Raw genomic sequence first — 24,367 nt, forward strand, 5'->3', positions numbered from 1 at the left:
CGCCGGGTTGCGGGCCCTGAGCGCCGCGGGGGGCGCGCACCATGAACTCGTGGGACGCGGGCCTGGTGGGGCTGCTGGTGGGCACGATGGGCGTCTCGCTGCTGTCCAACGCGCTGGTGCTGCTCTGCCTGCTGCACAGCGCGGACATCCGCCGCCAGGCGCCGGCGCTCTTCACCCTGAACCTCACGTGCGGGAACCTGCTGTGCACCGTGGTCAACATGCCGCTCACGCTGGCCGGCGTCGTGGCGCAGCGGCAGCCGGCGGGCGACCGCCTGTGCCGCCTGGCTGCCTTCCTTGACACCTTCCTGGCGGCCAACTCCATGCTCAGCATGGCCGCACTCAGCATCGACCGCTGGGTGGCCGTGGTCTTCCCGCTGAGCTACCGGGCCAAGATGCGCCTCCGCGACGCGGCGCTCATGGTGGCCTACACGTGGCTGCACGCGCTCACCTTCCCAGCCACCGCGCTCGCCCTGTCCTGGCTCGGCTTCCACCAGCTGTACGCCTCGTGCACGCTGTGCAGCCGGCGGCCGGACGAGCGCCTGCGCTTCGCCGTCTTCACTGGCGCCTTCCACGCTCTCAGCTTCCTGCTCTCCTTCGTCGTGCTCTGCTGCACGTACCTCAAGGTGCTCAAGGTGGCCCGCTTCCATTGCAAGCGCATCGACGTGATCACCATGCAGACGCTCGTGCTGCTCGTGGACCTGCACCCCAGGTGAGCCAAGCCCCGCTAGGGCTCTGGGAACAGCCGCGCGGGATCTCGGTGGGAGTGGGAGGTCCTTAGCCCCAGGGTCTCTTTTCCACCCAGCCTCTGTTTCTTCTGAGAACACGAGGGTGGGGAGAGCGGCCCAGCTGTGGGGCTTAAGGAGGTGCTTAGGGTATCAGCAAACCAGGGCCACAAAAAACGTGGGTGCGCCCATCTATACATCGTTTTTCGAAGCATCAGGGTAAGAATCACAGACAGTCAGAACTCTGTTGGGCGTCTTCATGCTCATTTTTTGTGTCTGTAGCTTTCACTTTAAATGGCACATGGGAAGTCCGTGGTCTTTGTTCCCGTTAAAGACCTTCAAAGTGTTTGATTCTGGCCCTGAGAGGGCGGCCTGGAGGCTTAGGGAGCTCCTTAAGAGCTCTTCAGACCCAAGTGTGTCGCTTCTCTGAGTCTTTCCCTTCTCGGGTGTGTGGCGCTGCCTCTGTCTCCCGACTGTGTGTGTGTGTGAATTCTGATGGACTCGAGCTGCATCCTTCCCTGTGGTGGGCCCTGAGGGGTGGGGTGGGGGCTCTTCCTGCCCTCCCCAGAGAGCACTGTCCAATGTCTGCCAGACTTGGTGCCTAGAGGCTCCTGCAGAAGGAGTGTTGCCCCAAGGCTCCTGGGGCTGAATCTGCCCCTACCTCTGTCCTCACATTGGCTGCTGCTCTCAGGAGGGCAGATGGAGCTGGGCAAGCATAGGTACCCTCTGGCAACCCCTGCCATCCGCAGGAGTCTGTCAGAGAGAGAAGGAGGGAACTCTTAGCTGCGCTGTCCTGAGCTCACCTCGGCTTTCCCCAGGAGAATAGGAAATCGAGGAGGGAAACAGCTGGCAGCGTCTAGACTCTGCTATTTTACATCCTGTTGTCCCAGGGGAAGGCAGGCTCCCCCTCTGTGTCCTGGAACCCTAGATAAGGGGGTGCTGGGGTCCAGATGGTATGGCAGGTGAGGCAGGCAGAGAGCTCCGACAGGGCCAGCAAGGGCCCTCCATGTGAGAGAACCTGGGAACCCAGGGGAGCCTCGGGGCAGAGGAAGCTGTATCCTCTGGTGGATATGTTCCACACCAGGATTAAAGGGGACAGACTGGAGGTATCAGGCTGAGCATTCTGTGTATTTCCTGCATGAGATCAGTAACAGGCAGTCCTTGACCTTCACGGTGCTGGCACATTGAAGGGCAAGTGTGCACGTGTTCATTGTCCCCTTGAGCACAGCCATTCCTGATTGCACGCTGGACCAATCTTCCAGCCACAGAATCCCCACAGATTCCGGAACAGAATGTACATGTGAGTGACTGAGAGCTAATAGATACCAGGACATGTAAATGTGGGAGCTCCACACACAATCTCATGTGTTCCCACATAAACTGTATATGTACCAGACAGCTGGCCATGTGTACACAGGTTTACAAGAGTGGCGTGCATGCATTCTGCCACAAAGACATACACTGGTTCTCACAGCACATGTCTCTGCATGGTTCGTGTCCTTCAAGGAAATATTTGCAGCAACAATTGCAGAGCTATTGCCCTTTCCATGACTCAGGGCTGAGAGGGTCTTCCTTAGAGGGTGCATCCTTAGCACTTGGGCTGGGACTGCTCTTAGAAGATGTAGGGCAATATCATTTAACTCCCGAGACTGAAGACTCCTAGAGCGGGCCCTCTCACCATGAGTCTAACAGTGGAGGAGGGTTGAGCTGGGAGTGGAACCAGTTCTTATTTAGAGCAGTACAAACTGCATTCCCACTCTTCCTCCAACTTCCAGAAGAGGAGGGGCATTGGTTCCTGTTCAGCCTATTTGGGATGTAGGGCCAGCCCCACTCCTGCAAATCCCTCTGGCTGATGCCAGGCCAGACACTGCAGAGAGAGTCCTGGGGTCTCAGGAGTGGAGGCAGCTACTCTGCTCCCTTTCAATCTCCCCTCCACTCCTCTGGGAGGACCTTGATCTCTTCTTAGCCCCAGGCTGCTTTGAGGAGCCCCTGCTCCCAGTGCCCCAGAACCCTCCAAGCCCAGTCTTGTGGGAGAGAGGAAAGACTTCTGGAGCCGGGGTTGCCATTGGCCAGTGCCAACAGGCCCCCCGGTCTAATGCTCCCTGAGGTCATGGAATAGTGGCAGACCTGATAGCACTGCCCCTTCAGTGAAGACAACTTGTCCTTCTCTGAGGGGCTGATCTCCACCAAGCATGTGGAAGGGACAACACAGGAGGGGATGGTCAGTCCGCAAAAGACCCTGACAGCCAGTCCACCAGCTTCTATCTTGGCAGCACTAAACTCTTCCTCCCTACAAATGAGCAAGTACAGAGCTAGCTCAGGGGCTGCCTTGGGCACCACCAGTCTCAGGCAGTAAGCCTCCTAGGCCATTCAGTGCTGAAAGCCTATAGGACCTAGGAGTGCTGGTCTTGGGCAGCAGGAGCCGGCTTCTCCCTCTGGACAGCCAGGGCAGAAGCTGGAGTCTGCTCACTGGAAGTTTTGTCAGCCTCCACACTGATAGCCTCCTGGGACTTAATTACAAAGGATCTGTTTTGAGGACCCAGGGTGGCGTTTGTCTTTGTCAGGAAGCTCCCTGGTGGTGTCTGCCCACCTCCAAAATACCCAGGACCCTCTCTTCTTAATTCAATCTGGGACCCTGGCCCTGGGAAGCATTCCCTACTCCTGCCTTTCTATGTTGATTTCTTCAGTTACATTTCTGAAGAAGTTTGGAGTTTCTAATGTTTGTTAGACACCTGGTGCTCCACCTGAATGAGCAGCATTCACTTCTCCCAAACCACAGCTGGGGACTAGTTAGAGGCAGCCCCTCTCCCTGGTGCTCCCAGACATGGCAGAGCAGGTGGGCCCCAGGGCGTGGTTGCAGGGACCTTGCTTTTCCCTGACTCACTGGCTTGGCTTAGTGATTTAACAGAAACAGAATGTTGATGATGAGGTCTCAAAAGGGAAGCAGTGCCAAACCTAACTGGGGCTTCCTCTGAGGCTCCCCCAGGCTCTGCTGGGTCCCCCAGCATGTCCTCCGTGTCCTGTGAGCAAAGTCTGCAGATGTTGGCTGAGTAGCTGACTCTGGAGGGTGTCAGAATTGTGGCTCAACAGACAGGAACTACACTGTGCCCTAGACTTTATAGATGAGAAAATGAGAGACCCAATTTTCGAGAAGAGAAGCAAGCACTCTCCTAATTCAACAAATCTAGAAAGTGTCTCAAGCTAAGATTCACAATCAGGTCTGCCCCTAAGAGTTATGGATGGAGCAAACAGTGCAAATGGAGGCTCACCAGCTGTGCATATAGACTTAGACATTCTACATTAAGCTTACAAACTGTTACATGAAATGTGTTCTGCCCTCCTACCTTGGTGAATATACCTTTATAATGACCGGCAAGGCTGGGTTCACATTTAGAATTCTCAGGCTCCTTGAGGATCAGCCTCATATGTGCTGGGAGAGCCGAGCTGGCCCACCTGTCTTGCCTACCACCCCAGCTCTACCCAGTACCACGAGGGGCCTCCCTTGCACAGGTGCACATTGCAGGTTGCACACCCATATTCCATGCACGTGTGTTGCTCACAAATACCACCTCTCAGACATCTAGCTGGGCACACAGGTGGCACAGTCTACCCTCAGGAGGATGGGACCAGGGGAGATGCCCACACACATCTTGCAGGCAGGATGAGGGCATTTGGGCAAAGAATTCCATGTTTTAGGCATTTAGAGCTTGGTTTGAAACAGAAGGTGGGGGCTGTGGGTAGGCACATCCCCTTAGTCCTGTGAACTCTTTATCATATGGGGAGGGATGTGGGACTCTTAATGTGCAAGGCCCAGGGCAGGGGTCCCTCTTGCTGGATTTGAGGGCCGGACTGCTTATGCCAGTGTCCTGACCCCAAACTCAGGGCTCTTGCCCTCCGTTGGTCAGCTTGTTCCCTTGCCTTAAAAGCCAGAAAAACCAATCTGAGTCACTTCCCAAATACTCAGAGCGTGGGCTGTAGCTGGACTCCAGTGGTCTAGGGATCTTTCAGGACCCAGGCCTCTTGTGGAGAGCAGGGAGGTGTCTGTGGATGGAAGGTTTTAGCTGAGATCACCTCGTTGATTGACTTTTCAGATATTCCCGAAAGGTGCCATCCCCTCTGCCCTATGATTGGAGCTGCTGGGGAACATCTCTTCAACCCCACATGTCACAATGCTGGAGGGCCTGTCTCCTTTGGTCTCAAGGAAACTGTTGTGTCACAGCCTCGGGACCTCCCCCCTCCCCCACTCAGCCATACCGACACACATGCTCGCACTCTGGCTGAATGTACCTGACTGGGTTGTCTCGGGAGAGCTTTGAGTCTCACACCCTCTGCACCACAGATCCTGCCTGCAGGTCTGAGGACCCCGGGTATCACCACCAGGCCTTGGGATGTTTGAGAATGCCCGCCTCTCAGTGATTCTATGGCAGGCAGTGGGATTTCAGGGAGTCAACCCAGAACTCACTCAGGAGACCTGGGAGGAGGCCTGTCTCTGTCCTGAACTCGCTGTGTAATCTTGGGCATGTTGTAAACTTCCCAGTCCTCAGTGTTCTCATCTGAAGATAAGTAAAATAACAGCTCACAGGGCTGCAAGATTTCAAGGAGCTCAGTTTTGCAAAGCTATGGAGGGGGAAAAAAATGACAGCAAGCACAAAGTGATGTTGTTCTGGGAGCGGATGAGCAGTTCTCATACTGTGCTTAAATAATAATCGTAATAATAAGCAAGAGGGCCGTGATGTTTCCCTCAGAGCCTGGGGGCTGCTCTGCCTTGCTTATCTCTTGCCACCTCCCTGTTCTCACCTGGAAAGCAGGAGAGCCCCAAGCAGAGGAGATGGATTTATCATTTTCTTTCCAAAGATTTCAGGAAAGGAGTGATGTGGCTCCCGACTAGGAGCACCGGACTAGGAGTCAGTGACTGGCTGCTAGCCCCACATGAACTGCACTCCCTGAGTGGACAAATCACTCTCTCTTTTGAGCCTCAGTTTCCCCATCTGTGATCTGGGGTGTGTGGATGAGCTGACCTTTCATACTATACATGACTGTGGGGTCTAGCTGGTCTGTCCCAGAGCAGAGGCATGACCAGACCCATGTGGATGTGAGCCCCAGGCACAGTACCCACTGTATAGACACCCTTTGTGCTCCACTGCAGGCCCAGTGTCATTAAGGTTAGGAAGCCATGTCCACCAGGTCCCTGGAGGCCCAGAGAGGGTCACAGAGCCAGCATGAGCATCAGATCTCCACCTCAGACCTCCTGACTCTTGGTTCACTCTTACTACACCTTTGACACAGTCTCTGGTTAGAGCTGTCTCTGTCGAATGCATGGGGCAGGAAGAGAACTTCTTCAGTGTGGGAGCTCTGTGGTTTTGGAGGTGGTGCACATGGCCCCAGAGTCAGAAGGTCTGGGTTCAGGTCCTGCCATCGCCTAGAGTGACCAACCATCCTGGTTTGCCTGAGGTAGAGGAGGGATTCTCAGATCTAGGCCTTTCCCTTTTAAAACTTGGATAGTCTCCTGCAAACTGTTCAGGAACAGTACCAGATCAACTGGAACAATTGGTCACCCTACAGCCACCATTTTCCAACTGTGTGATCTTGGGCCAGTTACTTAACTCTTCTGTGGTTTATATCTTCTCATCTGAAAAATGGGGACCGTGATGATATCAATCCCTCACTCACATACATGTGAGTTTTAAATAAATGAATAATCCCCCATCACAGTTTCTAGCATGGCACACATATTATAGACTCAAGAAATGTGGGTTAATTAATATTAATTTCTAGAAATTAATTAATAATATTAGTCATGAGTAATACATTTTCAGCCAGGACAAAATCTGTTTGTACCAAGCCCAACTCCGGTTCTTAACTCTTTAAATTCCTGGAAATGCAGAAGTCAGGGGGAAAAAATCTTTGAAGAATTTTAGGAGGCTTCAGTCTAAACTAATATGAAATTGTCCATCTGTGATAGGAAATATAGTTAAGAGGAGTTTTGATTAAGTATCAAAATCATGAGTCTCCTGGCAGGCAGGGAAGGCTGCCCTGGCATTAGCGATGTACATGAACCTGGCTCATGAATATTCTCTCCACTGCTTGCATTTTTTGAACAGGCTGGCCTATTTTTGGAGCCAGACCACTGCAGCTCAGGCCTGGCACTGCTAAGTTATCTTCACTTCCTGGGCAACTGTGTCCGCAATCTTCTTTCTTGTTCATTTTTGATCCTCTGGAAAGGTCCCACAACAGAGTAGAGCAGAAACAGGGTTACAGTTAGAGGCATAGGTGGCTCTTAATTCCATCTTTGAAGCTATGTCCCTGATTCCTTGGGGACTTGGGAGTCTCTTAGATTCTTCAAGCTTGGTCCCTGGAGGAACCAAATAACTCCTCCTTCAATGACCCCATCATGTGGTGTCTGTAGCTCCAGGCAGAGATGAGGCTGTGGATGGAAGAAGTAGGGTTGAAGACATGGAGGAAAGGAATCATGCCACAAACTGTATGGCTGGAGTCCAGGCTGCCCCAGGTGAAAAAGATTTGAGTCACGCACATGGGTTCAAATCCTGCCTCCACATAAGCAAATCATTTGGCCTCATGGAGCTCGTGCTTTCCTCCTCCTCACCCATCCTCCTACGTCAAGAATTCCCAGCGGACGGAACCAGAAGGGAGGGGACCTCCTTCTTTTATCTTCTTCCCCTTTTTCTTCGAAATGAGGCTCCCCTCTCTTAAGGAGGCCGGATTCTTCTTCTTCCCTTCTCTTCTTCTTCTCCTCCTCTTCTTTCTTCTTCTCTTCCCTCTCCTCCTCCTTCTTTCCTCTTCCTCCTCCCTCCTCCCTCCTCCTCCTCCTCCTCCTCCTCCTCCTCATCTCTTACTCCTCCTCTCCTCCCCTCTTTCTTCTTCTTCTTCTTCTTCTTCTTCTTCTTCTTCTTCTTCTTCTTCTTCTTTTTACACAAACTTTCGCTGTTCTTGCCCAGGCTGAAGTGCAATGACGCAGTCTCAGCTCACTGCAACTTCTGCCTCCTGGGTTCAAGTAATTCCCCTGTCTCAGCCTCCCAAGTACCTGGGATTACAGGAGCCCACCACCACACCCTGCTACTTTTTGTATTTTTGGTAGAGACGAGGTTTCACCGTGTTGGCCAGGCTGGTCTCAAACTCCTGACCTCAGGTGATCCACCTGCCTCGGCCTCCCAAAGTGCTGGAATTACAGGTGTGAGCCACCGTGCCTAGCCAAGCTCATGGTTTTCACTGTAAACCAGGGCAGGTAAAAAGTTGCCTTGCAGATAAAACACATCTGCCAGGATTGATTGTGGCAAAGACAAGAATTCGAGATACTACTTAGAGAGTGGGGCACTCTGGAGCCAGCCCATGCAGATGGTCAGTGAATGATATCAGCAATAATAAGAGGTAATGTTTAACATTTCTTTGTACTGATTTGGGCACTGTGCCGGTGGCTTTGTGTGCTTTACACATGGAATGCATTCCATGCATCTCTGCTTTATGCATTTAATTCTCAAAACAGCCTCTTGTAGCATCTTATTATGCATAATACACTAAAATATATGATGCATGTTATTATTTTACACACGAGGACCTTGAGGCTTAGCAATGTCATACTGCTTGCCCAAAATATCTACAGCCAAGAATTGACCCTGGGTCTTTCCAACTCCATAGTCAAGTTCTCACACTAGAGACTGCCGCCTGTGTTAGTAAATAGTGCCTCATCCTGACCTAGCAAGGGTGCCCTGTAGTTCACCTTCTCTCCTCTCTCACCTGCAGTGTGCGGGAACGCTGTCTGGAGGAGCAGAAGCGGAGGCGACAGCGAGCCACCAAGAAGATCAGCACCTTCATAGGGACCTTCCTTGTGTGCTTCGCACCCTATGTGATCACCAGGTAAGCCTGATTGGCAGGTGTGTGGTGGGACTTTGAAGAGCAAGGCAGGGCCCAGTGGCCTTTAGCAGTGGCAGCCTCTCTTGGTCACATGTTCTTCTGCAGGGTGTGTTGTGAGGTGCAAGAGTGAACTTGCCAGATTTAGTGAACAGGAGGCTGCACGCTTTTCCTCTCCACCCTCGAATTCTTTTGGATTCAACTCAGAACCCAAAGGGTGTGAAAGACTCTCTCCCACTCAATTTCTAAATCACGTAATTAAACCCTTTATCCCAGGCTTCCAACCCCCAGGAGGCCCTAAAGAGGAGAAGGTGAGAGAAGACGGAGGGAAGCATCATATTCCCCAAACCCCAGCTCCCCACATCCTGCTTCACTGCCCACTGAATGCAAGACAGCCCAACCCCCAGGCGTCCCCAGCCCGAACACCCAGGTCAACAGCAAGGTCTCCTGCCACCTGCACAAGGAGCAGGTAGCATGCTCTGTGTCCAGCCAGGTGGGCATACCTGTCCTATGGCTCAGGGGCTCTTCCACTGTTAGGCCAGGTACTGTGAGGCTTTTCGTGTACTCTCCCGGATCTCCAGATCCTCGAGCCAGCCAAGGTTGCAATACACTAGCCTTGGGCTGTGCGTCTCTCAAGCCAGCTTGCTCTAGCTGCAGCACTCCCCATATGTGTTAGCCAGAAAGAAGGAAAATATGTATTACCCAATCAGTTTTGTGCACTGGAGGGAAAATAAAAACTCCACAACTTTGCATCTAAAGGGGGTTAACTAGGTGAGAAGCTGACAATAGAAAAGGAACTTTGATGGTTATTAGAAGGTGGATATGGAAGCTTTCATTGAATCTGGGAAGCAGAATCTGTGCAGGGTGTGTGTGTGTGTGTGTGTGTGTGTGTGTGAAAAAGAGAGAGAGAGAGAGAGAGAGAGAGAGAGAGAGAGAGAGAGAGAGAGAGAGAGAGAGAGAGTTGGGTCTGTCATGCGAAAGAACCAACCTCCACAGGTTCTGGGGCAGAAATGAGCTCTCATGGCTGGGGCTTCATGGACAAGCCTTGTGAAGTGGGCCTGGCTGTTCAGGGCAGAAGGGAGAAGGGACAGCATGAGCCAGGTCTAGAGCTGTGCTGTCCAGCACGGGGGCCACCAGCAACAGGTGGCTACAGGGCACTGGAAATGTGGCCTGTCCAAACAGATATGCTATAGGTTTAAAAACACATGAGCTCTGAGACTTAGCATGAACAGATCCCAGCTGCCAGCAGCCCCCAGCATCCTCAGTTGCAGGAACCACGCGGGGTCCCCCATGCCTCACCATCATTCAGCATCTTGCATGCCCCAGTGAAGAGGGGGCCCTGTGGACAGTTCGCCCCTGTTTCCTCCCATTTGTCCTTACACTAGGTGAAGCATGATTTGCTGTGGCCTCTGCTGCTGCTCCCAGTTCTTCTTTCTGCCATCCAGGAGGCTGTCCTCTATTCCCAGGAACCTCTGCGGATTGCAGACACTGGGCCTGACTTCCTGGAGACCAGCTCCCCTCTTCTTTTCCCCAGATAGACAACTCTATGGTGCCTTCCCCTGTCTTCTGTGGCATGCTGCTTTCTCTAGGGGAGATCTAGTTAGCCTGTGTCTCACTTTGAACGTGGGGCCCAAGACCTGTCTGCAGGTCTCTGGATGGGTCTGACCGGAGCAGAACTATTGGTTCTTTTTTCTAGAACTGTTCACTAGACCTCAGCACCACTGACATTCTATGCCAGATACGTCTTTGATGCCAGGGCTGTCCTGGGCATCATGGGGTGTTCAGCAGCATCCCTGACCTCTACCCACTGAATGCCAGTAGCACCTCCTAGTGAGTCAGGGGTACCTTCCCAGGTCCCTCTAAATTTTGATAACTAAAAATGTCTTCAGACATCACCAAATGCTCCCTGGAGACCAGAATCACCCCTGGTTGAGAACCACTAGTCTAGACCCACCACATCCAGCCAGGAAGCCAGAGCTCACATCATTCAGGGATTTCCACAAGACACAAAGCCTGGGCATGGCAACAGAGGAGAAAGGATTTCTGTTGCTCCCCAAGGGAGGCATAGGAGAGGACTTAGCAGCATGACTCTGGAGTGTGCCTCCTCAGAGCCCAAACCCCAGCTCCCCCACATCCTGCTGTGTGACTTTGGGCCAGTGATGTGGCCTCTTTGGGCCTCCAGAAGAGAGTGCAGTGTTGTGAGGATCTAAGGACAGGGACTGTGGGGACATGCTGCACATGCCTGCTGAGGATATCTGTGGTCTTCACTCTCCTTCCTTCTGGCACTTACAGCACCATCCACAGTGCCCCTGCCCCGGACTGGCTGCTGCACCAAGAGGGGATTTGATCCAGTGAGGGAAGGTGCATCAGACAGGGAGGGCACACAGAGCCCCTCCTCTTAGGTCGCAGAGGACGGGCAGCCGTGGGTTAATGAGGTGAATGGGAACCCTCAGAGGACAGGTGACACGGCTCCGACTTCAAACTATTGGACTTTTCTCCGGCTTAATTTCATTTCCCAACAACATTTTCCATTAAAAAAAAAAAAAAAAATACAGCCGGGTTCTCTCTCATAGCGCCCAGGAAGTAATGTTTCAGTAAAATGGATGATAGGTTACAACTCAATATGCTCCCTCCAAATGGATTTGATGCATCTCAGGTTTAAAAAACATTCACAGAACAGTTCATCCTCCATGGGGATGAGCAGCAACTTACCTGGGAGAGAAGCAATGCCCGGGAAACCTCATGAGTACAAAATATGTCTCTGGCAAAACCCCACCAGGCCCCACTGCCACCACCCTGGCTGCTCCTGCCTTGGCTTTCTCTTGTGTGTGGCGGAGCCATCCTAAGAACACCCCCTAAAATGAGCACACACACCCACATTCCAGTTCGGTGCATCTCTAGAGCACCTTTTCTGCAGAGCATACAAGAATCCCTGCAGAGGAGGCATGGGTTGGTACGACCCCAGGAGTTCCCCTCTGTTGGGGACATTGACCTTGTAGTCCTCTAACCCAGATGGAGCACCGTGTCATGCGAAAGACCCAACCTCCACAGGTTCTGGGGCAGAAATGAGCTCTCATGGCTGGGGCTTCATGGACAAGCCTTGTGAAGTGGGCCTGGCTGTTCAGGGCAACTATCCAGGGAGAAGGGACAGCATGAGCCAGGTCTAGAGCTGTGCTGTCCAGCACGGGGGCCACCAGCAACAGGTGGCTACAGGGCACTTGAAATGTGGCCTGTCCAAACAGATACGCTATAGGTTTAAAAACACATGAGCTCTGAGACTTAGCATGACACACTCTATACATGAAATTAATACATTTTTGGCCAGGCTCAACAGCTGACATCTGTCATCCCAGGGCTTTGGGAGGCCAAGGTGGGAGGATTACTTGAGGCCAGGAGTTTGAAACCAGTTGGGGCAACATAGTGAGACCTCTTTCTCTGCAAAAACATTTAAAATAATAACTCGTAATTTTATATAGAATTCATAGTGAAATGATAAAGTTAAATAAAACATGTAGTTAAAATTAATTGCACCTGTTTCTATTCACTAGCAGAACATTTCAGGTGACACCTGTGCCTGCCTTCTCTCTCTGGCCCTTGCTGGCCTGCGGTCAGGGACGTCTGGGGTGCGAGGTGTGCCGGTGCCCTGCTCCCCACCCCCCTACTCCTAGACCTCGAGCTGCTCATATCATCCTTCAGTGGCCAGGACCTCCATGTCATCCACTCTAAGAGGATGCATGGAACTTCCTCCTCCACCTTTCTCTCCCATCACAGCCCTGCTCAAAGTCAGGGTTTATCTGGGAATGTTTCTTGAGCAGTCAAATCAGTGTCTTTCTCCTTGGGGTCAGGAGGACTGAAGGGAGGAGACATCAGACCCTGAAACAAGGTGGCAGGGAGAGGAGTGCAAGGCAAATAGAGCTTCCTGGTGGGTCCTCCTGCAATCACACCCCTTTTGGAGCCTCCTGATCTTGCCAATCCCTCTACCCCCACATGGCTTCCACAATGTCCAACCAGATGCTTAGTCTTTAGGGTGACTGGGAGTCCCCCCCAGGCACATCTGATGGGCTTCTGTGAATTCATATTCACTGTACCAGGGGCCATCTGAGCCCCAGCTGTGCATGGGCGCGGCCAGGATCCCATCAGACCTCTACTTCCCCTGCTAGGATATGGACTGCCAGGCTGGGCAGGGTGCAGAGGGGACAGGATTAATCTCACAGCCACCTCCAGGGAGCCTGATGCAAACTCTTCCATCTTCCTTTGAGTCAGGGTTAAGAAACACATTGCTTGTGAGGAGAAGTCAATCAATGGCAAGGAATAAGCAAGATCATCCTGCAGAGCACTCAGCACAGTGTGAACTTATCATCCACGCTGGAATCTGGATCACTGACATTTCCAGTCACAATTTTTTATTTTTCTGCTGTTCTTTTCAAAATGATTCCCAAGTATAGAGATGACCAGTCTCAGAAGAAGCTGAAGACACACCTCTGAAATGTAGTTGAGGATTTAACTTCTTACAGAAAATGAGTCCTTGTGGAGAACCAAGAGCCATGGGTTTTGGAGGCAAAGGATCCCCTAAGCTATCATCTCATGCAGGGAGGGTGAGCTGGTTGCACCATGCAGACCAACTTGAACCCACTGCTGGTGACCAGCAGAGCACTGTGTTGAAAGCAGTTCTGAAGCCAGGCTGGGATTAGCGGGAAAGTGCTAGGAATGGCTGGGAGAGGCACACATGCTTGAAGTTTTTCTTGGGTTTGCCAACTTGGCTTTACCTTAGAATCACCTGGAGAGCTTTACATCCAAACTCATATCTGGACCTCACACTGAACCAGTTCAGTTAGACTCCCTCGGTGTGGGGCTGAGCATGGGTGACTTTAAGGCGCCTCGATGATTCTAATGGCCAGTGTGCTGATAGCCATGTCTCTATTGCATCCCAACCCATTTTACTGCTGGAGTAAGTGAGGACTGGGGTCAGGGAGTGTTTGACTAATTGCCTGGAGCTATGCATCTAGTCGGCAGTGGGACTGGACTTCCAACCTCATTGGGCTCTCCACCCGTCCCTCAGGCTCTCAGAGGCCTCTGGGGAGTCTTTGCAGACCCAGCCCTCCCCTCCTTTCTTGTGTAGGTCTGTGGCTGTGGCATTAAAGCTCATGGCATGCAGAGAGTGCTCCTAAACCCCTTCCCCAGGATCCTCTACCCACTCCCAAGGCAGATCTCCCGAGGCTTGCTGAGTGAGTCATACTCCTGGACTCCCGTCAGCCCACTGCACTGCAGCTGCAATCGTGGACTGTGGCCCTGGGGCAGGCAGAAGACTGGGGGAACAGCCAGGGACAGGTCCTGGACGGCTGGACGGTTCTGGAGCTCCATATGGAGGGAGTCACTTCCTACAGGCTCTCTTTTTTATTTTTTATTTTTTTTGAGACGGAGTTTCACTCTTGTTGCCCAGGCTGGAGTGCAATGGTGCAATCTTGGCTCACCGCAACCTGTGCCTCCTGGGTTCAAGCCATTCTCCCACCTGAGCCTCCTTAGTAGCTGGGATTACAGGCATGTGCCACCACGCCCAGCTAATTTTGTATTTTTAGTAGAGACGGGGTTTCTCCATGTTGGTTAGGCTGGTCTTGAATGCCCAATCTCAAGTGATCCACCCACCTCAGCGTCCCAAAGTGCTGAGATTACAGGCATGAGCCACCGTGCCCGGCCTAGGCTCTCTTGAGAACAGCAGCCTGAGCTGCATCCCTCCAACCTGCCAGGTGCTCGGTGGTGGTGGCTCAGGGGCATTGAGCTCAGCTGCAGCCCCAGCACTAAATAGAAACACAGAAGATGTGGCAGGTGTGAACCCTGTTCTGGGTCAGATCCCTGAGATGGGGGGCTCCTGGCCTAGATGGGATTAATGGGGACCAGGAGGCAGCCCTTGGGCGGAGCTTGTTTGAGCTAAGAAGTGTGTTACTGCAACAGGTTCAGTTGGATCTGACGTGGCTGTGCCTTCCACAGCACTCCACAGTTTGCTCAGATGTTATTCTCCTGGGCCCTAAAGTGCCCCCAAGAGATGGACTGGGTGAGCTATGTGAGCTCCACTCTGCAAATGGGGGCACCAAGGCTCAGAGAGGAAAGACACTGCACGGGTCATTTAGCTAGAGAGACTCAGGGAACCGGGCAGCCTGAGCCCATCTGCAGATGCCACTGGGCAGCTCCAGGGCCCCCCGGGCAGAAGGATGTCTTCCTTGCATGCAGCACCTCCTCATTGTTCTCTGCCTCCTCACTGTCCATAGAAATAAAAATCAAAACCCACCGAGGCAGTGACAGGCTGATCCTGGGGAATTCAGAAAGGAAAAGTAAGGACAAGCTCTATCTCCTTAACTAATTCAGGAAAGTCCTTCATTTTTAATCCTGTAAGTCCTCACTTTGTACCTGAAGCTGTACCAGAGCTGTCCTGACACCCTCTGCACCTAGTTAACATTCTCTTGGGTTTTGTTTGTTTGTTTGTTTGTTTGTTTGAGACAGAGTCTCACTTTGCTGCCCAGGCTGGGGTGCAATGGTGCGATCTCAGCTCACTGCAACCTCCACCTCCCTGGTTCAAGTGATTCTCCTGCCTCAGCCTCCCGAGTAGCTGGGACTGCAGGTGCGCACCATCAGGCTGGGCTAATTTTGGTATTTTTAGTAGAGACGAGGTTTCACCATGTTGGCCAGGCTGGTCTTGAATTCCTAACCTCAGGTAATCCACCTGCCTTGGCCTCCCAAAGTGCTGGGATTACAGGCATGAGCCACCACATCTGGTGCTAACATTCCCATTTTATAGATGAGGAAACTGAGGCTCAGTCAGGTTCCAGCCTTCCCCAATTCCATCAAGTGACTTGGCCTCAGTTCTAGTGTGGGTCTGCCCGAAACCAGTGCGTGTGCCCAGCCCCTCACAATGCACCACTCTGCTTCTCCTCTCAGTCGAAGCAGAGGTTCCTACTTTCCTCCTCCCACAGGTGTGTGGGCAGACACATTGAGGCATGACCCACTCAGAAGTGGAATGCTGCAGTTTCTGAGATGATTGAAACCAAGTTATTCAATTGTCATTTACACCCTTCATTGAGCTGTCAGCACAGAAACTAATATTCCCCACAACTCCCCAGTGACTATATCTAGGCAGCCAGCCTTGCTGCTTCCACCTGCCTTGTACCTTATAAATGGAGATGTGTCAAGAGCATAGGTTGACATCAGATGGTGGCTGGGAATGCTGGGAGCTGGGAGGCCAGGATATTGAGGAAGAGAGGAGGATTCTGCTGTAACATCCGCCACCCCTTTGAGTTGATGGAGAAGATCCCACTGGCTGGGCAGGGGATTCCCTTCTCTTTGTACCCTATCTATTCACATTTGCCTGTTAACTTTCTGAGATAGGAAAGCATAATTCTTGGGTCAGGCGTTTAAAAGAACCATTCAAGTGTTCCTATAGGTTATCAAGCTTTCTATTGGAGAGCATGAAGTCTTTATAACCATACCTGTCACTTAGTGAACACCTGCCAAGCACCTGGGGCTATCAGTGCATACCTTGTTGCATCTGGGACAGCTCTAACAAGGTAAGTGCTAGAATCCTAGTCTCAAAGAAGTTCAGAGAGGTGAGATGAGTTTCTCAAGGATATATGGGTAGTGAGTGACCGAGCCAAGAGTTAAAGGTCAGTGTCAGGCCAATTGGCTATAACTCAGCCTTTAGGCCACGCCACAACTCCAAAGACTGGGGCAGGCACTGGAAACAGAGAAACCACATGTATATGTTTTCAGCCCAATTTCCAGTAGGGCCATGCGTAAGTACCATGGCATGAACTCAGATGGCCTCCAAGCTCCTGTGAGTGAAGCAGGCATTGAGTTTCTCTAGCAAAATTGGTGGGTTCTCCTGCAGTCATCCCCAATCTCCCATCTCACTGACAGCAGTTTGTGTAGCTGGAGTTCCCAAGAGACCATCAGCACTAGTAGCCAGAGCCACTGGCAGATGCAGTTGGCATCTCAGAAAGACAGGACATCCAACTCTACCAGCCAAAGAGCTGCCTGCACTTGTGTACTGGGGCACACAAGGCCACAGTGGGAAACATATTTGCAAAGCTGCACCTTCACTCTTAATAGAAGTCTGACACCTCCAAGTCACAGTCACACTGCTCTGTGTCCTCAAAGCCCTAGGTCACAGAGGACTCTTCCCAGAGTCTTTGAGCAGGGTCTGCAGATCCACAACAGGTTCTCATCCAAAAGCTCAAATGACGTATTTTCTGAATTAAAATCCACATGTCTAGAAGCATTTGTAAGGCTATGCTTTCCGCAGCGATCTACACTTACAAATAACTGTGGTTGTCATATATCATTGGAATCAGGCTTTGAGGCACTTGAAAATCTGACAGCACCATTATTGTGGCTTTTCAAAGTCAGGAAAACGTGTAGATGGGAGAGGGGTCTCATATGTAGGGGATTCCCGAAGATTGATATTTTATTAATAAAATGACTTCTCCATTCTGTCTCATGAAAATTTAAAGCATCAGCTTATTACTTCAAATATGCAGGTCTTCAAATATGCAAGCTGAGTTCTCCAGAAGTCTTGGGAAGACACCGGGCTGGTTGTCCAGGGAATGTTCTGTGGCCCATGTTGCATTGCATTTAGTATACAATGTATGTGTGTGTGTGTACACATGTGTATGTATGTATGTGTGTGCATGTGTTTATGTGGATGTGTGTGTGCATTTGCATTTATGTGTGTGTGTGAGTGAGAGAGGGAAAGAGGAAGAGAGAAGAGAGGAGAGATGATGGTGGCATAGAAGGTGTAAATAGAGGGTGCTAATTTGTTACTGTAAATTCAGGATTTGAAAGTACAGGTGCTTGATCACACTGAGGAACAGGAACCTGAGTCAAGGAGGCCGGTGGGGCAGCCTGGCACCAGGAAGGCACGTGGTTGCCGGCACCCGCCTTCCCGTTTCAAATCCTGGTTCCTGCATGTTCAGGCTATGTAGTTTGACACTTCTCTGCCTTGGTTCCATCTTCTGTACCATAGAGTGATATTGGGGTCCTGAGATGGTCTCTGTGAAGCAGTTAAGGAGACACAGAGTCCCTGGGGGCCCACAGGAGGTGCTGGGTCAGGGGCTACAGGGGTTACTGGTCCTGTTCTCACTTTGGAACTTGCTTCCCTTGGGGATTCCCACTGTGAAGCAAGATCAGGACACTGGTCTCTCCAGAGGCTCAGAGAAGGCCTTGGAGTTCTGGCAGACATGCCTCCCTCCTCCCTCCCGGGACCAGGACTGCCTAAGCTGCTGGGTGGGAGTGTGAGGTCCCCATGGGTGAGGAGCAAGGATGGGCAGCTTCCTGTCTCCATCAGCCCTGGACTGTGGCAGCCAGCTCAGATGCGCCAGTGACCCACATCAGAGGGGTTTGTTACTGGACTGTGGCAGCCAGCTTAGACGTGCCACATCAGAGGGGGTTATTACTGAGAGAGGAGGCATGGCTCCATGGAATATTTCCCTGGACAGCTATCAGAACACAGTGGTGCAGGCACACAGGGTTTCGGGGTCTGGCAAGATCTGTAGATATCTGCTCTGTGTGTCACCCTAAGTCAGAAAAATACACATCTCTGTGCTCTGCTTCCTCTTTATCAACAAGCTCTGCGCCCTGCAGCGCTTTCTATCCTCTCCAAACCTACATACCCCAGGCTTACATAGGGGCTGGGCTCCTGTGTCAGAATCCCCTGATGTGCTTGAAGAGGGGATCCCAGCCCTTTTCCAGCTCCGTCCCCTCCCCCTACCTGATCTGCTGACCAAGGTGTGGACCTCACCCCAGGGGATTTTCCCAGGGAGCTGGGTCAGGACAGGCATGTGTGCCTTTTGAGCACAGAAGCATGAACACTTCCCCCTGAGTGGAGCCTCATGCTCCAGAGAGCACATGGAAAGTCATCTATTGCTCAGTGAAAGGTCGGGGGAGGTGGCAGGCAGTGATGTTTGTGGGGACAGGCCCTGCTTTCTCATGGGTGGCAAGGGGCGGCACCCTGCTCCTGGGGCTGCTAATCTTTGTCAGATCTCCAGGGTTGACCTTGGCATACATGGGCTCTCGGAGTGAGGCGGGACTGGTTGATACTGTTATAGCCAGGGGTCCCCAGAACAACCACACAGCCTCCCCTCCTCCCCATGGGGTTCTTCAGGGGGCGTCTTGGTTTGCTAGGGCTGCCGTAACAGAGTACCACAAACCGAGCAGCTCTAACACAGAAAGACCTCTCACAGTTCCTGAGGCCCGAAGTCCGACATCAAGGTGTTGGTTCCTTCCGAGGGCTGTGAAGAAGAGCTCACTCCACCCATTCCCCGAGCTCCTGGTGGTTTGCTAACCATCTTTGGGTTCCTTGGCTTGCAGATGTCTCACCCTGATCTCTGCCTTCATGTTCACACGGTGCTCACCCTGTGTGTGTGTCTCTGTCCAAGTTTCTGCCTTTACGAGAACACCAATAGTACTGAATTAGGGGCCCGCCTTACTCCATTATGACCTGATTTGTATCTGAAACAATCTTATTTCTAAATAAGATCACATTCCAACGCTAGGGGTTAGGACTTCAACATGTGAATTTGGGGGGGAGACGCAATTCAACCGTAAGAGGGGCCACGACAAAAGGAAGCCAAGTCCGGCTCTGTCAACACCTGAGCCCAATAACCCCTCACTGCAGGACACTCGGCCAGAACTAATCAGGAGACAGGGCCTCACACTAGAGACTTCTGCTCTGCGAGCTGCCTCCCTCCCACGTCCCGTCCTGAGACCATCCACTAACTTTGACTGCGGAGGGGAAGGAGGGAGAGGGAAAGGCATTAAATAATCTGACCACATGGAGGAGGAGAGGCTCCCTTTAGCACACTGTGACCCTGCCCACTAGTGACATGTGACTAGTCAGAACCCTAATGCCCCTTTCCTGGGGGGAGGGCACCACGAAGGGGTGAGCAGAGCTAGATCTGGCAGGAAAACAGGGGCTGAATAGTCCCTCTCTAAAAAGTCATCTAGAAGGGATCTGGTGCTTATCCAGAAGCCTGCCCAGATCTGGAATTAGAAAGAAGTCGTTGTGGCAATATGGAAACCCTTGCCTCTTCTCATCAACAAAAGGAGCTGGGGGCTGTCGGAGCTGGTGTGGATCATAGCCAGCAGCCAGCCACGGCAGGCACAGGGAGCCACCTGCATGGGGCCATGAGAAAGCAGCTCAGCCAGTCACAGTCAAGCCTGGAGGGGGCATTCCAGCTACCCCCCGACAGTGGCCGCTGGCAGCAGCGTCCAGGCCTGTCTTCAGCCAAAGCATCTCTTTGCTTGGAGGCCCTGACAAAGGCCAGACATTGACTTTTCAAAGCAGAAATTGTCATTGTGCACAGTGAGGAGGGGCAAGGGACAAAAGTTCCAGACAGCATAGAGTGACCTCATGAAAAAGGGGTTCTTGGAGCCAGAAGGGACCCCAGAGCTTCCTTTGTCATGTCTGCAATGCTGAGATTCACATCTTGGCATGGCCACTAGCCAGGGCTTGGACTGCAGTTAGATGGAGCTGGGCTTCCCATGCAGGAGACCCTGACTTGCTGCTCACCTCTCTGAGCCTCGATTTCCTCACCTGTAAAATGGGAATAATGATTCTCATTCTGCTGGATAATTGTACAGTTAGAGATTGTACACACAAGTGCTTGGCCCAGAGGAGACATTCAACTGGGACTTACGATATCTGAGCCAGGTGGAGAGCTCAGACTTGCCATGAAATCTCTGAGAAGCAAATGCAATAGATTTTACCTCTTTATTATCTAAATGGTGAAATTTTAGATTGTCCTGAATAATTTTATTCTGTGAAATCTACAGAGCCTGCAAATAATTTCGATCTTGCTGGACGGTTTGATGATACGTGGTTCTTTTAGTAAATCCTTTTGGGAGAGCCAAAATGCTAAGCCTGAAATTAGCAAATGTATAAAAAACTATAGACATTTTGGAAAAGCAATTTGGCACCACATAGCAACAATGTGTTGGCATTCAGCTATGTCATTATTATTATTAGGTGTAAATTCTAAATTCAGGTTTTTTTTTTTTTTTTTTTTTTTTTGTCCCTTTGAATTCATCACTTCTCAAAATAGATTTCTTAAAAGTACAGATTTCCTAAATGTTCACAGCTCCATTTCCCCATTCAGGCTCCCAAGCATATGAGAGGAGACATAGCCACAGTCCCCCACAGGGTCAGAGGGCAAAGGTAGACAGTGGTGCTGAAAATAGAATGCCAACTAGAGGGGCCTCAGAGTGGACTCCTTGAGAGCCTCTTCCAGAAAGGGGCATTTCTGTGGAGGATCGTGGTCCACAAGCTTCCTCCTCCTCCTCTTTGCCAGCTCTACAGCCCAAAGAAGGCTTAAGCATAAACAACTAAAGATAGCAGCACTGAGTTCCAGCTCAAGCTCAGTTCTTTCTGTACCTGGGTCCTCACCTGGGCAGATCCCCAAGCTGAGAGCCACCACCACCTTCTATCTGCAGGCACTCTAGGTAGAATACAGGTACTAGACCCCCAGTCAGAGGGGAGTATAGGTGCTGCAGCTTCCATGGCCACTGACTTGCTGTGTGATGTCTGGCAATCCCTTTCCATCTCCGGGCCTCAATTTTTTTCATATGACGATGGGTGGAGAGAGTGATATGTCATCTCCAGACTCTTTCCTAGCTCTCTGGGTCTTTTCTATTTCATGTTAATGCTGGATAATGTCCAAATATGGCCAAGGGTGCTGGACACACTTGAGAGAGTAAATGGCCTGATTTGGGTGGAGGGCAGGATTCTGTTGAAGGCTTTCCCTGAGCTCATAACATGGTATTTGCACCCTCGCACGGAGCTGTCTGATGGTACCGAGAGGACTCTGAGATACATGGGCTGTGTCTTTCCCTGCCCCTCCCCCAAAGAATGAGGGTCCCTTTAGGATCCCCTGACCGCGGCTATCGTCGAAGACCACCAGGATCCCAACCCAGGGAATAGGACTTCGTGGCCAGCATTGTTTCCTGTGCATGACATACTTTGAGCTTTGCAAAATGTTTTCACAATTGTTCTCAGCCCTTCCTCCCATGCAACCTCCTTAGGAAGACAAGCCAGGATTGGAAGCCAACAATGGGACCAGACTCTTCTAGTGAAAAGATCATTGAGACAATATTGTCCAACCTTTTTGTTTTTCACATGAGACATACAGGTCCAAGGAGTGAACACAGGTGCCCAGGGCCACATGACAAGTCAGCAGCAGAGCTGGCGCCAAAGCCAGGACAGCCAGCTATTAGCTAATAGCTGGGTTCTCGGTGCAGCTTGGATTTCAGAGTCAGATAGACCTGGGTTCAAATCCTGCCTTTACAATTACTGGCCATGTGACCTTGGGCAAAATATTTGACCTTCTGGGACATCTGTTTCCCTGCATGTAAAACAGAGATGGTCATATCTCCCAGGGCTCAGCAAAATCACATATGGAAAGTGCTTAGCACAGTGTGTAAAATAAAATACAGCCTGGAAAATGTTCACTTTCATCATTGTTATTGGTGTAAACTGTTATCATTGTTATTTGAGGAGGCAGTCTCAGATAAATTGAGGGTTGGGCTGGGAAATTGTGGTCCACAGGGCACAGACAGGCCCTGGTCCATGGCTACTCCAGGCGGTGCCTAGCTGTGTCCTCATTAACAGCTTCCCTGTCTCTCCGCAGGCTAGTGGAGCTCTTCTCCACCGTGCCCATCGGCTCCCACTGGGGGGTGCTGTCCAAGTGCTTGGCCTACAGCAAGGCCGCGTCCGACCCCTTTGTGTACTCCTTACTGCGACACCAGTACCGCAAAAGCTGCAAGGAGATTCTGAACAGGCTCCTGCACAGACGCTCCATCCACTCCTCTGGCCTCACGGGCGACTCTCACAGCCAGAACATTCTGCCGGTGTCTGAGTGAAGGACCACGCTCCTGCTGAAGAGTTTAGAATGAGGCAGCGGTGAGAAGAAGGGAGGGAGGGCGTGGGGGCCCCTGGGTGGACACCACCAGCTGCCAGTCCCTGGCACGCCCAGTGATCCTGGTTCCCTGGCTTGTAGAGGCTCCAGAGCCTGCTTCCTGATTCCTCAAGGGCAGACATTGGACACTCACTATTTGTCACCAAAGGATGACTGTGGGCCGTGTGCTGGCCTTTCTTTCTAAGAAGCTCCTTTGAGCTCCTGGACTCACCTGAGGCTCCCTGGGGGATGACACTCAGTTCTGTCACTGTCAAGGATGCAGAGAGCTGATGGTAGGTGGGGAGCATGGTGTCCACCTGCCTGCTGACCACTGGGCGCTACTCCATGCTGAAGAAAAGTGACAGTCTCCAGGGGACATTTCAGCCATGCTGAAAGGGAGGCTGGCAGTGGTCATTTGGCCCGGATCTAACATGGCACCTCGTCTCCACAGGGTAGTGACGGCTGCTTCAACCCAAATATTATTCAGCTGGTACTAACGACATTGTGCCCAGCTGGGACTCTTGGGCTCTGTGCCTGAGGGAAAACGTTTCACAACTAGTGGCTGCCCAATTGCTGCTGACCAGTTGTCTTAGAAATGGTCAATTGGATTCAACTTGTGTCCTCTCCTTCCCCCTAAAAGCGAATGTTTGTGTGTGCAGACAATCTCAGCATGAAAATGGTTTAAATAGGCTGGTCCTACATGTATTAGGTTCTTTCAAGTTTGACTGGGAGGTCACATTTTTCTGATTTACAAGTCCCAATTGTTGGAGCTCAGTAAAGGCAGGAGGAAGGTGGCTGGTTAGTCCCCCTCCCCGTTTGTGACCTGAATTTATAGGAAGTGTTTCACTTTGTCTTATGTATCTTGTCTGGCATGTCCTGGGAGATGGATGGGCAAGAACTGGCCTGAGCAGGGATTTTTGCCTTGATTTTAAGTCACTGGGTTCCATTGTCCTGGCACCTCCATTTCCTTAGTTTCTGTAAGTCTATTAACAGAAAGTAGAGGCTGTTCAAGGTTATCAAGAGATTGCCCTGTGCTAATGATGAGACAGTGAATTTCTTTTTTTTTTTCCAAGATGGGAGTTTCACTCTTGTTACCCAGGCTGGAGTGCAATGGTGCAATCTCGGCTCACCGCAACCTCTGCCTTCCGGGTTCAAGTGATTATAGACAGTGACATTTTTATGGAATACTGCACCTATAATACATATGCCAATCTGTTAGCAGTCCTGACTTGATTTAATAAAAACCAAGGAGAGCCACCCCTGCTTTCTGGCCATCTCTTCTTTGTCTACCATTTCTAATTGACTTGCGAATACTCACAGCAGTTCTTTTTTCTTTTTTCTTTTCTTTTTTTTTTTGTTTTTGAGAAGGAGTCTCGCTCTGTCACCCAGGCTGGAGTGCAGTGGCGCAATCTCAGCCCGCTGCAAGCTCCGCCTCCCGGGTTCGCACCATTCTCCTGCCTCACTCTCCCGAGTAGCTGGGACTACAGGCGCCCGCCACCACGCCCAGCTAATTTTTTGTATTTTTAGTAGAAACGGGGTTTCACCGTGTTAGCCAGGATGGTCTGGATCTCCTGACCTCGTGATCTGCCCACCTTGGCCTCCCACAGTGCTGGGATTACAGGGGTGAGCCACCGCACCCAGCCCAGAGCAGTTATTTTTCAATCTTCCACTCTAAGTGATTCCTCCAGGGTGGAAAGCACGGGGAACAATGGAATCAGATGGCTCATTCTCTCCTTCCAGCTCCTTACATCCTAACTTTGGAGGTGTAGAAGGAAGGATGTGGTCCAACAGGAAGGAAGTGAAAAGAGTCTATTGGTTTTTACTTCTAGGCAGTCCCAATTTTTA

The 24,367-nt window shown here is 51.3% G+C and overlaps 2 protein-coding genes across 2 annotated transcripts in view; one reads left to right on the forward strand and one right to left on the reverse strand.

The window, feature by feature from the left end:
• GPR26 (G protein-coupled receptor 26) lies at positions 1-23,336 on the forward strand. Its single transcript, XM_010357479.2, has 3 exons — positions 1-709; positions 8,481-8,594; positions 22,256-23,336. The coding sequence occupies exons 1-3, from the start codon at positions 42-44 to the stop codon at positions 22,485-22,487; spliced, it is 1,014 nt and encodes a 337-aa protein (XP_010355781.1). The 5' UTR covers positions 1-41; the 3' UTR covers positions 22,488-23,336.
• CPXM2 (carboxypeptidase X, M14 family member 2) overlaps positions 22,378-24,367 on the reverse strand; it is a 205,483-nt gene continuing 203,493 nt past the window's right edge. Inside the window, exon 14 of the mRNA XM_030941422.1 lies at positions 22,378-22,502. Coding sequence (XP_030797282.1) covers positions 22,441-22,502 — 62 coding nt within the window. The 3' untranslated portion in view covers positions 22,378-22,440. The remainder of the gene's footprint in view (positions 22,503-24,367) is intronic.

Source organism: Rhinopithecus roxellana, chromosome 11, assembly GCF_007565055.1.
Source record: "Rhinopithecus roxellana isolate Shanxi Qingling chromosome 11, ASM756505v1, whole genome shotgun sequence".
Classification (NCBI taxonomy): domain Eukaryota; kingdom Metazoa; phylum Chordata; class Mammalia; order Primates; family Cercopithecidae; genus Rhinopithecus; species Rhinopithecus roxellana.